General features: G+C 42.6%; 1 protein-coding gene across 1 annotated transcript in view; it reads right to left on the bottom strand.

Annotated features, from left to right (window-relative positions):
• The window catches only part of LOC146822087 (fucolectin-like), a 211,553-nt gene that overhangs the window by 84,220 nt on the left and 110,203 nt on the right, over positions 1-17,130 (bottom strand). Inside the window, exon 3 of the mRNA XM_085609961.1 lies at positions 1,402-1,705. Coding sequence (XP_085466087.1) covers positions 1,402-1,705 — 304 coding nt within the window. The remainder of the gene's footprint in view (positions 1-1,401; positions 1,706-17,130) is intronic.

Raw genomic sequence — 17,130 nt, 5'->3', positions numbered from 1 at the left:
CTGCACGCTTCACCCTGTCAAACTTATATGAACAGCTGAAGTGATTGGATTACTTCTTGGTGTGCATGAACCGCAGCCTGACATCTGGAGAGCTACAACCTGACTGGGATTTAGTGGACCGCACACATGCTTTTGTGTCCATGGAGCACATGTCCCACAATGTGTGTGCTCCCCCTTTACTGCTAGAAGCTGCGACCAGGCCGGAAAGCAACAGAATGGGAGACATTAATTCATCTCTGTGAATGCTTTACCCCTGTGAGCTACCACTTAAGACTCTGAAGTCTCTGCCCAGAAGGTTGCACTCAGCCCAACAATATGGTTTGTGGTAGAGACCAGAAAACCACTCGCAAGCAGTGAGAGCTGCGGTGGGCAATGTGACAGCTCGGGGACATGACGTTGCGCGGAGGCGAATGTGTAGACTCAAAGCCTTCTTACACTTAGCACAAGTAAATCGCACAGTAAGTCATTCTTTTCCAAAAGTATGTTTGGGCAGAAGTCGAACTTTCAAAGTATGAGTAAGTCCCCTAATTTACATAAAGTCTAAGAGCACACCAGTCATAAGTGCTAAATATGTTCAGCATACAACATGAATGGAGCTGCAGGTAGCAGTCCAGGTCATATCTAATGAGAGAGCATTCTTTTCCATGATGCCCACAATGGCCAGCTATTGGTGCCTTTGGCACTATCTGTGCCAGGACAACACAAATAAACTTACCATTGAGAAGCCCAAGGCAAGCGTCCTCTGTGTGCGCAATTGGCGACAAGAGTAAAAAACTTGCAGCAACAATGAGCTGATGAATGTTATGTGGGGAGGTGGGGCTTTATTTAGAAATGAGACTGACACCTGAGTAGAGTACCATAAGGAAGAGGAGGACAAAGTTAGGAGCATGTAGTGGTAAATAATTACGTATTGAAGGTAAGTAAAAATAAGGAATGACCAAAACATTCCTCAGATCACAGGGAAATTAAGAAAATGAGGAACTGGTGGCAGGAAATAACTAAAACAAACTGAAAGTAAAGTGAGGTACTGTCCTTATTTACAATAAGTAACATTTATTGTGACAAAGCAATAATTAAATTTAGCTCCTTAAAAGTAAAGTATAGCTCATAAACTTGTACTCACGCCCTGAAATATGTCTTACATACGTGATCAGAGTGGAAATCATGTCACAGGATTGCAGTTACTCTAATTTAATTTTCATAATATTCATTTAACTCATGTATTTGTGAAATTGAAAAACTTGCACTGTTCATTTCAAGATGGAGGATCCATTACTATGATCACAAGCAGTACTAGAATTTGTAAGCCTTGTAATACAGTAAATACTACAGCTGATCAGCAGAAACAAGCACGTGTCGTATGTAAACAGCAGCTAAAAGTGAACAAAGTTTTCACTGTACCTTGCATTATCATTTCCATATTTTGATAGGGAATCTCCTATGAGAATTTCTGCTCCATTCAGCCTTTTGGAATGATTATCTCTATTGGTGATAGAAATGGCATAGATTTTCTGTGATTTCAGTAAATCCACCCACCACCAGGGATTAGATTCATAATCTGTATGGGAGCAGGATCCGAGAAAAAAATTGGGTTCCGTATTTCCATCTATTGCATTGATTGAATGTGACAAATAACCATATATACTCCATATTCCAGCAAGAATACTTGACTGGGTTGATCGACCAGCCAGGGCCACATTCTCACCTAAAAGTAGACAAAACATGAGGTGAGTTCCAGCTATGGCTGATTCAATATGACAATCTTCATTCCTAAAACATATTTATACCAGTAAATAAATAGTATTTATATCTTAGAACAGTAAACAAGTTTCTGAAAATCAGTGAACCTATGTTAAAGATATATTGCTACCATAAATACAGGAAACAATCAACATTCAGGACATGGAGGAGATTGTAACAAAACATTTTGTTAGAGGACACATTAAAGGTATTTTATAATCATATTAAGTTATAACAATCCTATGTAGTCTAATATCCAGAATGCACCAACGTGAACATACTCAAAAAACATACTTGTTTGCCCCGCTTCAATGGCTTTGCACACCACACGTCACTTTTACCGACACTACCTCTAAGTTGTCTCAAGTAAAACCATGGGGCGTCCCATTCAAATTGGCCATGCTGGGGGATGCTTCATTAGCACAGGTACTCTACATGGACGTCACACCCTCAGCTGGGGCACATTAAGGCCGGATCCTGAGGGTTTCACCTCCACTTCCTCAGGGGTACAGTCCTACTTCCACCATTGAGCCATCCATCCCTTCTTCAGGTGGGACAACACAGCCAGTGTTCATTAAAAGGTAGGGGTGTCACTGCATCTTCCATAACTTTCTATGAGCTTCCTGTGCATCACAATGTATCCAGCTCTCTCAGCATGTTGAAACCCACATTGTAAACCAGGGACCTGTGCATTGTGCTCTTTTACTGCAGATGCCTGCAGGGAGCTTTGCTCAGACAGATGTGTGCTACAGAAATCTGTGAAATCTTTATTAGCCGTAAACCACTCTCGGCCTTCTTGCCAATACCCTTGGTCTATCCTTGTCTGCTATCAGTTGTAGGGGGATTTTACACTCCTGGAGGGTAGGGCCTACAACACCTCTCATTTGTCAAAACTGTTTCACTTCATAGAGTGTATGTTTCCTGTTGAGTATAGAGTAGTGTGTAAGGCAAAAGTTGAAATATAGAAACAATCCAGCAATGAAATCTTTAAGAAAACATTTTATTGTTCATTGCTAATGATCTCAGTTGTCATTCTGTTTTCAGATACACACACTATAATCCCAAATACTTCTTTTGTGATATATCCTGGTTTGATAGACTTATGTTTCCAATATAATTCAGGTATGGTTATTATGCAGTTTATTGTCAGCTTTTAAGGCTGATGCAGCCAGCACATGTTTCACCACTTTCATTTGGCCTGCAAGTCTGGGGTAATATAAGATGCAACCAATGGTAGGTAATTTTAAAGATTTTTAAAACTCAGCCAATGTTGATAAGCTATTCTTAAGTGACTGCACTGCACTCGTGATTAATCGTGAGTACGACTTGTTTTCCAGGTGCTAATTAATTATGTGCTGTTTGGTGATAAATAATACAGAAATTCATGATGTAATCACTTATATTATATCTTCTATTTATTTAAGCCTTAAGTGTGATAATTTTATATGAGTGAGCATGCACTGGCATTGGCTATTGTCAAGAGTTATAAGAATACATTCAACTAATTCTTTGTTTGGTTTCACTTGGTCAACGCTAGACCATCACATAATAATCATAGTCCTTGCTCAGGGTTGCACTAACATGGAGTAATCATTGGCGCATGTAGAACATGTCGCGATCCTCCACTAATCCCCATGTTTGCATCATCAGCCACATTCCATATGCAAACATATCAACAAACATTCCATACTTGCTAATTTTATGATTAAGCCAGTTTCTCACGTATTACTGCTGATGACACGACACACCTCATCATTTCTTCTCCAACAGGGATTTCATTATCTTCTTCCTCTTTATGCTATGCTATGCGGTATAGTGTTATGCCTTATGTCATCGCAGGAGGTCCCTCTAAAGCCACCAGAGTGGTGTAGTGCTTCAGAGTATTCTTAGATTGCCCTATAAAGTCAGTAGAAGAGTGTAGTACTTCAGTTTTTTACTAGAGGTCCCTCTGCAGTAGTTTAATTCAATACTATTGACTCCACTAAAGTCAGCTGAAATTGTGCTAGAGTACAGTTGTTACTGCAGGTCTCATGCAGGTTTCATCATATAGGTGATGATGTAGACAGACTTATTTTCCAGGTGAAAGCTGACAACATCTTTTTCATGAACTCTTCTTTTCACTATGCCTGCTGCAAGCAGCAAAAGATGGTGCAAGGGCATGAAAGTTGGATTCTCCTCTGTGAGGGCACATGTGCAGCTGGTAAATGCTGTGGTAGAACCAAGCATCAGCACATACCATGCAATGAATAACTGGTAAGCGTCCCCCCAGCCAATCACAATCCATTGCACAGTCTTTGAGGCCTAATAACCAATGATCAGTGAGAACTTCCCCAGCATGCTCAAACCAATCGAAATTAATCTTGCATACCTAGAAAATGTTTCCTCCCAATGGATTGGTTTTGAGCAAATTAGTTCTTAGTGGCTTGCTGGCGCATTTTCAGCAATTATGGGACAAAAGTCTGCTATTAATATAAGATCTTTGAATCAAGTTGCAATGAAGACTTTTTGTGGACATTTAGGCAGTTTGGTACCCATGTGAACAACACAAAGTGAAGCATAACAATAAACAGTATATGATCTTGAAGAATCATCTAAATTACTATGTAAACACTCTATAATACATTTTGGATCTTATATTCAATATAAGGTTTTCAGTTTTTTATGGTTATGTACTTTTGGTGCGCGAAATTTTTTTTGTTTTAAAATAAGACCTGATAAAAAATGATATGGCATTTACATGTATGTCAACATCATACTGTAAGTAGTCATTTCCCGACCGTCCTATTACAATGTGAGTGGTCAGACAGCCCCGCTGCAGCTGCCAAGGAACCACTGTTCGCTGGCGGAGTTGCGGCAGTCAGGAGGTTGCAAAATGCTTGACAGGAGTTTTCATTAGCTGAAGCAGCATTAAAACCACTTACCGTTGAATATCTGACGACACCAACTGCATAGAGGGTAATACTGCACCATGTCTTTTACCTCTGTTGCTCCTCTTTAATGTGGACCCTATGGCACTTGGTACATAGGAAATAAAACTAAAATTGATATTGATGTTAAGATTACCAGTGTGTGTAGCACTTTGTATCCTGAAATCCCGTCATGCGGTTCCTTTTTTTTAATAGAACTTGGATAAAGATGGTAAAACTTTCATGAAGACCATCTAGCATTAGGATGTAATTTTCCATCCAAGAAACACCCATTCCAACTGTCAGCATTAGGGTGGTCTTCCCCCATAGTTTTGCCTCTCCATTTTGCTGAAATTGTTTTTGTTGGCCTTAGGACTCTGTACACTTTACCACTGCTAGCCACTGCTAACGTGCTACTGCCCACTCTCCTAAAACATGGTTAAATTGGTTTATACCCAATTGGAATATTCAGATTGCTTGTGAGTCCCTTGAAGAGTGATATACCATATTCCCAGGGTCTATAATTTGAATGCTACCAGTGGGCCTGCAGCCCTTATTGTGCTATTCACTTAAGTAGTGCCTAAAAACGTGTCCCAGACCTGCCACTTTAGCCCAAATGCAGTTTTTAACTGCCATGTCAACTTAGTATTAAAACCCTTTTTCAAAGCCTTAAACTCCCCTTTTATTACATACCTCACCCCTAAGGTAGGCCCTTGGTTGCCCATAACCAGAGTGCTGTATAATTTAAAGGTTGGCCATGTACTTTTAAGTTTTATAGGTCCTGGTACTAAAACACTCCTAAATTCGTTTTTCACTATTGTGAGGCCTACCCCTCCTATAGTATAACATTTAGGATTCCTTATTACATTTATTAAGCCATACTTTCCAATTGGGTGCACATAGCTGCATTATATTTTGTGTTTTTGGAATTGTAATGAGCAACCCTATATAGGTCCTCATTACGATGATTCGGAAAGCCTCCGACTGCAGGTCGGAGGCTTTCTGAGCCTCATGGCAGTTTCAGTTTCGACTGTCGCATTATGAACAGGCGGCAAATAGTGACCCTGGTGGGTCTTTCAGCTGGATTCCGACAGGCGCTAGTCAGAGACCGGCACTTAATCCCAATGGACAGCGATTCCGCCGTAGGGATTTCGATGTCGGTTTCCAACACGCGTTCCATGTCGGGCTTTCCGACATGGAACGCATGTCAGAAAGTGACATTTGGGGCCCCTAGTTGTGGGCCCCCTTTACCCTGTGGTCTCCGGTTGGGGAATGAGGAGGCACATGCGCCCCCCTGTTGATCCCTGCACCATGTGACAGGCACCCTGAGGTGAACAGATTCTCTCATTTGTCTATGGGAGCTTATTCTTTGGCAGGTTTATGGCCGAAGCACTTACCCATTGTCACTACAGCAAAGATGGAGCTCAGGCAGGGGAGCCAGGAAATTCCATGCGCTTCAAAGCCACTGTCTAGATGCTTCTCCCACCTTCTAAAAGGAGGGTACCAGGGTATAAAAAGAGGATCTCAGATACCAACTCATCAGTACACTTTTGGACCTGTAGATACTCTTCCAGAAAGAGGGACTCCTCTGCTGCTGAAGGACTGCCACTCTGCTGGACTGCTGACCTGCTGCTGCCTTGCTAAATTTCTGCTTTCTGACCTGCTGCCCTCTTGCCTGGGAAAGAAGGACTGGACTTGCAACTTGAACCCAGGACTGCCAAAATGACTCAAAAGGGCTAGTTTTCTGACCTCCTAATCAGCGGCGGCCGGCACAGGAAAACGCTGTGGGGCGGGCGGGCGGGGTGGGGCATGGTGGGAAGGGGTGAAGTTGACAGATGACGGAATAAGTATAATTAAGCAAATAAATAATACCTATACGTAGTCTGTCGGCTTCCACCCTGCGGCGCCCTGCACCGCCCCACTGCGCTTACCTGTGCTGGTGGCCGCTGCTCCTAATCTGAGCCTCAGGGACACAAAAGTCTTCCTTCTGTTTGGACCCCCTCCTGTACCCAACATGAGTGAGTCTTGACCTTCCAAGTTGTGCCTCACCAGTCCTGGGCCCTTGGAAGAGGCGCTGAAAGTGACTAGATAGACAAACTATAAAAGTAGATACTTACATTTTTTGGTCTTAAAACTGCTCTTAGTACCATGAGGAGATTAGGTCAAACCTGTTTGCCTATCGACCCAGAGTGCATCGCTGATCGGATTGATTTCATGGTTTCTCCTGCTACGTTCTTCTCTGCAACTGCAATACCTTTTCAGTGGTCCTTCGCCAAAGCGGTATTCTGCCTTGTGGAACTGCGTTCAACTACTGCCCTCTGCTTTGCCCTGCTGGAGATTTTCAGCTGCCATTTCAGAGACTAGGGGCCTTCTTACGAGTACGGCGGTCCTGGGACAGCACTCATGGTGGTGGTCCAACTCCCACCACTCTGGTGGGTCTGCCCACTGCATTATGAGGGTGGCAGTGGGACCATCACAAGACAGCCACCTCTGCCAGGATCAAAGATCTCACTGTGGCACAGTCTCCAAATGGCCTGAATATGCTGGTGGTACCGATGCTGGCACCCCCAAGCATATAACGACCTGCATAACCCACGCCCTTATTATGGCGGGGACCTGTCATGAAAAGGGTAGTGGACATGCTGGTTAGGCGGCCCTAACCAGGCCCCTGGGGTGCGTGCCGGGGAGCATATGTTGTGCCTCCCTGGAATTGCACCCTTGGTCCTGTACGGTATGCACGTCATGGTGAATGCCACACCATGCAGGAAGGTGCTGCAGACTCTCTCACAGGAGAGGTATGCTTTTAAGGCCCTCCTATGAGCCTAACACAGCTGCCACTGTAAGACCGTTGCACCCCCTACACACCCTGAATTAAACTCCTGATCTGGCAGACGGGCTAATCACAGCCTCGGTGGTCTTTCTGGGACCACCACAGTAGCGGTCCCTAGGAAGACCGCCAAAGTTGTAATTAGGCACTGAGTCCGAACGTAGAATTCGTCACCGCGGCTTCAACCCAACGCTATCAGAAGACAACCATTTTCTCAGAAGTATTTCTAAGTCTGAAGGTAAGCACTTACAGGTCCAATCCACCTCCATGCTCCATCGTAGTAAGCCATATTTTTGTACTTTGACCTGTTCTTGTGAACTAGATATCAGCAGTTGGCTCTTTGATCTTCAGGTGCTAGTTTTCCCAAAAAATATTTTTGAAAATCATAACTCCAGTTCTACTGATTGGATTTGTGTTATTTTGGTGTCAAATAATGTATTGAAATTTACTCTATTTGTCTTAATTGATGTGAGAATTTTCTTGTTTTGTGTTTTCACTTTATGATGGTTTGTGTGCTGTTTAAATACTTTACACATTGCCCCTAAGTTAAGCATGACTGCTTTTTCTGCCAGGGTTACTCAGGGTTAAATACAGGTTAAATACAGGTTATTTAGTGATTTTCTCTGGTTCACCCTGCAAGGGATTGTGGCTGTTGCTTAACTAGGGCTTACACCACAGACAATCAACAACCCAATTTCTCATGTCCACTGACCAGTACAGGCGTGGGCTCATTTCCAAATTTGTTGTGTGGAAGGGTATTTGCATATGTTTGCTGTAACAAAGGCCACCTCATCCTTTACCACATTCATTATTCCTCTCATATACTTGTGTCTCCATGCGATTTCTGGGATTCAGGAACCCAATATATAAAAAACATAAAAATGGTAATAAAATATCAAGCGATATCCAGATTTATTCACAGACAGTGGTGGCCGGCACAGAAAAAAGCGGTGAGGCGGGGCAGGGCGCAGTGGGGGAAAGTTAACATACGACAGAATAGGGATTATTTATTTAATTATATCTATTGCGTTGTCTGTCGAAATTCACCCAGCCTGCCCCGCCCCCGCCTCACCTCCTCGCGTTTACTTGTGCCGGCCACCGCTGTTCACAGAAAAATGTTCCGCTGATACAGAATGATCCTTCAAAGGCTGCCATGCTCGCCACAGAGGGGTTAATCTAACTGTACATTGCACAAACACAAAAACCTACAAGACAGCTCTATCATATGTATGTGTTAAGTCAAAGCCATCCATGGGACGTATGCATTTATATCATATTTTTACAGTGTGGCCAAAAGGCTGTGGAGTGCTGAACATGGTCAAGGACAAGCTTCAAAACAACAAGTAATAGGATAGGAAGCTGGATTGTAGGCCATTAATGCACTGTGATGTACTTTAAAGAGGTGAATCTTATGGAATGCTCACTTATATGAATCCTGAACCTCATTTTAGCCAGAATGGCCCTCTAACTCTCTGAGTAATGAGGTACATATTCTTCTGTTTCCTTCTCAAACAGAAACAGGGACACATTCACACTCCCTTGCAGCACACCAGGAGAGCCTTCCTATCTGTGAAACAAAGCAATGTCGTGGTGTTCAAACATGTCAGGCAGTGTGAGGGTCTCACACTTTTATATCACAGTTGGGCTCAAGTAAGTGTCAGGAGTGCTATATTTACTAATATGAAGGAGGATTAGTAGACATCATGGTGGTACCTACACCCTACATATTCCACGTATTGCTGCTTAGGACCCCTCATCTCCAGGCTTAATCCGCCTCTACTTTGACTTCTTGATCTCTCTATCTCTTAGAGAGGTTCTGTTGACCACAGTGTGCCCTGCTGGAAGTACACCTACAATCTCTCTGGCAACAATGCATAGTAACAAAATCTTCCAAAATGTATACACTTCTCAAACTGTCTCTAAAAGGTTCTCACCCCTCACGGCTCTATAAGCACTGTCGCTCAGTACAGAGAGCCCAGGCAACCCTGGTAACATTATCGTGCCACCCTGATTTAAAGAGTTACAATGTCTGCTTTCCTTCCTTCCTTCCCCAATTACTGCTGCGCCTGCAAAAACACTCCACTCACTGAAAACATGACCACACTTGTCCTTTTGCACTCTAGTGAAAGAGATCCCTAAAACATTTTGTATGAATGCAGATATACAAATAAACACTGAATACAGTCTATATTCTGTGGTTCCTTGAAAGTTGCAATCATGCTGTCTCTGGAACACACTTCTATTAACCAGATGATGTAACTTTCTTTTTCAGATATTAGGCTGAATTACACAAAAGGCTTATTTGTGGACAGAATGTGTGTTTCTGGGACTCATATTTATAGGAAAGGTGACTTCAGTTTAGGGGTAAGGAAATCGGAATTATTGGTAGGTCTGATTGACTTGGTGATTGACCAGATATGCTAGTTGAAAAGCTTAGCTATAGAGTTTGATTGAGAAGGTCTCCACCGAATAGGTGGGGCATGTAGTGGAAACTGTGAGCATACTTGTGTTAGGTGCCGTGTTCAGGTATTATCCTGCCATTGTTTGAAACTTAGATTCTCTCTCAAACCTATTTTTAGATTCAGAGTACATACTAACTGTGAGAAAGTGCCCTCTTAATGCATCGTAGCCCCACTTTTTGCTGATGTGCTTTGACTGAGTGTGCCCTGGGCGCTTGCCAATCAGGTACCCAGGGCCTATGTTCTTTCCCTAAAACTGCATTGAAAACAAAACCCAATTGGTATTTCTGACCACAGGTCAGTCCCTGGTAAATGGTACCACATGTACCCAGGGCACTGTGACCAGAGAAGACCCCTAAGGGGTGCCACACTTATTGTGCCACCCTTAGAGCCCCTAGTACCACTACACTCACACACTGCCTTTGCAGGCTGGTGTTTTGGTGCAGAACAAAGTGAAGAGTCGACATTGCACACCTCCCTGTGTGCCATGCCTACAACACACTGCCTGGGCCTAGATCAGTCACCCTTCTAGATGGGTGCACTATACCAGTTGTGAGGGGACAGGTGCATGAGCCCTGTACCCCTATAGTGTCTAAGTCCATTCTTAGACATTGTAAGTGCAATGGTGCCATTATGAGTATATGGTGGTGGGAGTTTGTCATTGGGATGAGGTGCCAAGCCTCCTCCCCCAGGATGAGCAGGGTCCACGAAGGGGAAGCTTCAACGGCGCCTTTGTGAGCTTCCCCAGGCCACTTGCTGCTTTCAGCAACTGGTCCCCACTGGTTTTGACCCCCACTTTGGGCAGTAGGACCTGTGGGAAAAACAAGTGAGAAAGAGAGGTGTGCCCTCCTCTGCCAACTTCACCCCTCAGGTGGGGGAGGCAAGGTGAAGCACAACTCTCAGTCCCCGCCATCTTGCAACCAGGGAAAGGCTTATGCCCCCCCCTCCCACTGCAGGGTGGCATAATAGGGGTGTACCTACCCAAGGGAAGGGATCCATTGGTCCCAACCTTTTACCTACCTGTAATGCCCCTAAATCTAGTATTTAGGGGCACCCCTGAACCTTGCTTCCTCAGACAAGTACTTGCAAGAAGAAAAGAAGAAGTAGGACCGAACAGCCATGCCGAAGCTAACAAGAGGAGGCTGCCCACTGACTTAGCCCTCGTCCTACCGGCCTGTCCCCACCTCAAACCTGCTCCAGCGAAATCCTGGTGTGTCCTGCAGCCAACATCTTTGACAAACCCGTAGGACCTGCCTGCCTTCAACCCCAAAGACTCTGTCTCCCTTGAACACCGGATTTGTTCAAACAGCAGACTCCAGTTCCGCAAGGATCCGCGGGTCTGCACCACTCTGCACCCGACGCCCACGGCCCGAGTTCGAGTGGCCCAACACCAAGAGGAGGTTCCCCCGGCGATCCTGACCCGAGATCCGGCGATCCCTGACCTGCCTCAAGCCTCCATCCGACGCCTGCAGCCTCAAACCGGAAAGTCTCCACAACCGCGACCAGAAGCTGGTAAGAAGATCCGACCCAAAAAGGCACCCCTGCGCCCGATGCCCCACAGCCTTGGATGGCCCTACCGACAGTACCTAACCAACCCCCAAGATCCCAACTTACCTCTCCAAGTGATGGTCGCACCCAGAAGACCTTCGTCCCCGAGCCTGCAGTGCTTTTGCAAACCGGAGACTCCCCATTGAAAGCTACAGGGCTTCTGATGCCAAAACATCACTCTGCACCCGGCCTCCCTAGCACCACTGAGGGTGCATCTTTTGTGCTGGCCTAAGCCCCCATTTACCCTGACTTAAAGTCCAGGAGCTTCGCTCCCACAAACCTCATGCCTGCTCGTCAGCAGCCACCGACCGGAGGCCTCCTATCCCCCTTTGGCTTCAGCGCTCTGCAACCATCCGCCCTAGTGCCGCTGAGGGTGTAACAAGAATGCATCCTTGACACTGGGGGACCCTTGAGTCTAACCCCAGAACACCAACTCCCATAACAAAGTATTAACCTTTAAACATATAACACTATTTTCCTCCATAGGATAACATTACATTGACTGTTTTTCTATGAAAAGTTTGGAGTTGGAAACCCGAAAGAAATTCTTTAACATTGTACAAACTAACAAAAACGCTTTTACTTACCTGTTTACAGGAAATGTCCCAGTGTAGTATCCAGGTATACTACACTGTCTAAGAAAAGTAATCTGAAAGTAATGTACTAAACATTTTACTAAAAAGCTCATCCAAAGTATATGTACTGTATTTACAAAGCATTGCATTTCTCAATAACAATACTGTAAGTCAAAACAAAGTGCATATACAATTACAATCCATAATGTATTGCAACTGTATATTTACTGCAAAGTATTTATCCCTTACCTGTGTCAGGCTTGATTGGTTCTAGGAAATACATTACATAAAGGAATTCAACAAATGCTTAACACTGTCCTCTGATAAAGCCTTACTGCTCGACCACACTACCACAAATTGAGAGTGAGGTGCTAGCTACTTTACCTCTGCCTACCTTTTGGGTTCCACTGGACTCTGTGCACACTATACCTCACTTTGGTATAGTATATACAGAGCCAGTTTCCTACACTCAGTGCTTAAGCAATGTTTGCATCAAACTCATTGTATCAACTTGGCCCAGCCACCCTCCCTACTGTCTTGTTCTGGTTTTGCTTCGGTGACCTGTGAAGTAAAGTCATAGCTGGTTTGTACATCCTAGCACTTTACTGATGTAGCTGTTGGAAAACTACTGGGAAGTAGCAGAGAGGAATGCATCCAATTAGAATTGACTGGCGAAGACGGGTAGGCCTCAGACTCAATAGGGAAGAATCAGTGGAGCTGAGGAGTGAGACTGTTTCATGCCCTGGCCCACGGTGCGCTAGTCCTTGTGAAGCACAAGCAACATCCTGTTAACTTGCTATCTAACAGCAGTAGGAGGGAGGTGAAGGTAGGTGTTAGATCCTAGGTGAAGGACCTTGCACCAAATCAGGTGGTAGTTGGGGACCAATAGTTTGTAGGACTCATCTTTCTCTTTCTGAATGTTTCTCCACCTCCAACAAGGAATAATGATTTGCTAGCATTTTTCTCAAATGTGTACAAGGGGCCCCTGGGAAAGTGAACTTTCACTTTAGCGCACTTCTGTGTATTTCTCTTTTTCAACCTTCAACATATTATTCAATATTGTTAGATACACAGGGTTTGACTTAACAGAAAATGGGCAATACAACTCAAAGTTGAGCCAAACAATGGCCCCCAAAATACTTCTTGCGGGGGTCCCGTAAAATCCATAGGAAGACACTGTCTACCTGGTGTTTCACAAAAATATTGAGTTTTCAATATTGTGATACCTAAACATTATTTCAAAAATATCATTAGGACACAAATATTGTGTTACCTGAATATCGTTCTCAAGAAAATCTTTTTTGTGGTAAATAATATTGTTTTAAATTATATTGTATTATTTAATATTGTTTTTAGAATCTTTTTCTGAATAATTTAATATATATTTGTTAAAATATGAATTATAGGTGTTAGTATTGTTAGTATAATTGTTATTAATGTTTTTAAATACAGTTTGTAAATTAAAATGTTTAATGTATTCATTAAGTTCGTAAGTTATTGATGTAGCTGTGGGCTGTTGGGTTTGTAGGCTAATAAGTTGGGAAATAAATTAAATACAAATTAATGTAATTTATTGTTGTTTTGTATTATAGGATAAATATTGTATTGATTAATAATCATACAGATTATTTTATACTATTTTAATATTATTATTCAACTTTCCAATTAGTTGTTAATAATATTTTTCATATCAGGTTGTTGGGTATCGAGAGGAATTGAGTGAGAAGTTGATTAAATTGAAAATGATTATATAGTGATGGTAATTTTTTATTGTTAATTTATTATTAATTATGTAACTTTTTTAATTGTTTGTTTCTTTTATTTGTTTTTAGGGTGTAACCAAATGTTAATATTTTTGTAAGTAATTTATTTTTTAGTGGCAGCTATTTGATTTTTTCGGTGCATAGGGTCAAAAGTTGTTGAGGTTATAGAAATGTTTAACTGTTAATTGAATGTGATTGATTAATTGATAAATGTTCATGTATATTTATTGGTGGACATATTATGCACGCAATGTGTTTTTAAAATAAATTATTTAATTATTTATTATGTTTCTGATTAAATTTACTTCGGTTAATTAGACAAAACACTTAGTGGCCTTTATTATTTAAGTTTTTTAGAGCGCTTACTGTTTGTTTTTTGTAGGTAGGGAAGTAATTATTATTTAAATTATAATTTGTTTTTAAAATTTTAGTTTATCATGTATTTTCCAAATTTTAAACTATGTAATAGGTCATTTTTATTGATAGTATGATTAATTTTTGCTGATATTTACATGTTTTGTATCAAATTATTAGGAGGTGGAACCCTTTTATGGTCCCTCAAAAGTCCAATATTGCTTGGACTGAAGTGTGAATAGTAAATCTCAAACCTCAAGAGACAAACGCTTTCCCTACTGTTACATGGATTGGAGTGGGAAAAGTAAATCTAACCCCTTCGGATTCCAACATTTTCCTACTATTGCGTAACTGGAGTAGGAATAGTAAATCTAACCACTCCGGTGTCCAGCATTTTCCCAACTGTTCAGTAGACTGGAGTGGGAACTGTAACTCTAACCCCATTGGAGTCCCACACTTTCCCTATGGTTGCTTAGACTGGAGTGATAATAGTAAATCTAATCCCTCCTAAGCCAACCCTACTGTTTATTAGGAAGGATAGGATTAGCAAATTAGGCCCTTGCAAAGTATATACTTTATTTAATGTTTGTTAAACAGTATTTATTGTAATTATTTTTGTATTGGTATGTAATATTGTAAGTTTTTATTGTTCTGATAATTTATGTAAGTTTTTATTGTTCTGATAATTTATGTTTTGTCTTTATGTATATATTCACTGAAAAAAACAAAGGTTACATGGGTGTATAGGCTCACATTTCACTCGCACAAAACCATTGAAATTAGGCAGTTACAGTTACCTGAGCTAACTATGCCTTACATCCCCACAATGCACTGATTATGACATCACATATTACATCACTGACAATAGGGTCAGTGACATCACTCATGACAACTCAAATTACTTCACTCATGACATCATTCATGACATCATCCAGTGAGTGTTTTGTAAATGTTTGAGTGTTAAAAATATATACCAAGTTAATACAAAAGTTCAAATAGTATACTTTGTATACTACTAATGAGTGATACTATTTCTAACATATATTATGTGTGTGACTGTGTGTGAGTGGGTGTCCCGGTACCTCTAAAGGTATGTGGCTGGGTGTGTGACTGCCTGTATGGATGCCTAAGTAGGTGTGTGAGTAGCTGTGTGGGTGAGTGATTAGATGTGTGAATGGCAATATTGGTGAGTGAGTAGGTGTGTCAGTGACTGTATAGGTGAATGAGTGGTTTACTGAATAGCTGTGTGAGTGAGTGACTGGCTCAGTAGGTGGCTGTATGGGTAAGTGGTTGTTTGAGTGGGTGTTTGGTTAAGTAAGTTGGTGTGTGAATGGCTGTATTGTAGAGTAAGTATCTATGAATGGATGTATGGGTGAGTGAGCAGATGTGTGAGTGTTTGTATGGATATATGAACGGGTTTGTAAGTGGTTGTGTGGGTATGTGAGTGGGAGAGTGCTTGTATGGATGAATGAGTGGCTGTGTTGAGAGACTGTACAGGTGAATAAGTAGGTGTGTGAGTAGCTGTATGAGTAAGCGTGTGGCTCTGTAAATGGCTGTATAAGTAAGTGACTGGTTGAATGAGTAGCTATATGGGTGAGTGAGTGTGTGTGTGTGTGGCTCTATGGATGAGTGAGGAGGTGTGTGAGTACTTGTATGGGTCTGTGAACGGGTATGTGAGTGGTGTGTGGGTGTATGAGTTGGTGTTTGAGAGGTTGTAAAGGGGTGAGAGTGGCTGTGTGAGTGCTTCTGTGGATGATATCATCAATGATGTCATTAGTGATATCATTTTAGATGTCATCAGTGATGTCACTGACCATGTCATGACTGATGTAATATGTGAGGTCATTATTATTATTATTATTACATTTGTATGGCGCACAGCTACCCAGATGTCTCCCGGTGCCTGGGGGGAATGCAAGACAAGAGGCATGGGCAAACAGGAGTATTCACAGGTTTTACTGGTTAAAAAGCCATGTTTTCAGATCTTTGCGAAAGTTGAGGTACTGCCTTTCATGACGTAGGTGCATAGGAAGGGAGTTCCAGAGGGAGGGAGCTAAAAAAGGCAAAAGAGCGTCCTCTCATTCTGGCTCGTTTGATTCTGGGCACCTGAAATTTTAACTGAGTCGAGGATCGAATTGAGCGTGAAGGATGATAATGTTGGACCAAGGCACTAAGATAGTGGGGAGCTGAGCCCATGTTTATTCTATGCATATAGCAGAGGGCTTTGAATTTGGCGCGATTGTCAATTCTCAGCTAGTGAAGTTCATGGAGAGCACCAGAGGTGGGGGCCATTCTAGGAAGTTGGCAGAGCAGTCTAACAGTGGAATTCTGGACCACCTGAAGTCTGCGGAGCACTTCCTTGCCGGCACCCAGATAGAGCATGTTACCGTAGTCCAGTCTGGATACCACCAAGTCCTGGACGACAGTTTTTTGAGTGGCAGCGGGAAGCATCCACAGGATTTTCCGAAGCCACTTTAGAATGGCAAAGCAAGTTGAAGCAACTTTAATCACTTGCTGCTTCATTTTCAGTTGATCGTCAATAATGACGCCAAGGTTGCGCGCCGATGGGAGGGGAAGATCACCCATCTGTGGAGGCCAATATTGGGGGCCCCAAAGAGATGTTTTGTTCCCAAAGATGAGGAGTTTGGTTTTTCCTCCATTTAGCTTAAGTTTATTAGCGTGCATTCAGTCGGCTATCTTTAATAACCCTGGTTGAAGAGAGGGTGACTTTAAAGTTTCCTTGGAGGAAAGCGAGAAGATAAGCTGGGTGTTATCAGTGTAGGAGTAAATAGTTAGGCCTGCTTGCTCTGCTATCATAGCCAACGGGCTGACATATATGTTAAAAAGCAATGGGCTGAGAATGGAGCCCTGGGGGACTCCATACGAAGACACCTGAGTCCGGGAATGAGCCGTAGAAGAGAAGACCTGAAAGGTCATGTTTGATAGAAAGCTGGCCAG

Source organism: Triturus cristatus, chromosome 6 (assembly GCF_964204655.1).
Source record: "Triturus cristatus chromosome 6, aTriCri1.1, whole genome shotgun sequence".
Classification (NCBI taxonomy): Eukaryota; Metazoa; Chordata; class Amphibia; order Caudata; family Salamandridae; genus Triturus; species Triturus cristatus.
Note: the sequence above shows the minus strand (reverse complement) of the source record. Positions and strands in the feature narration are given on the sequence as shown.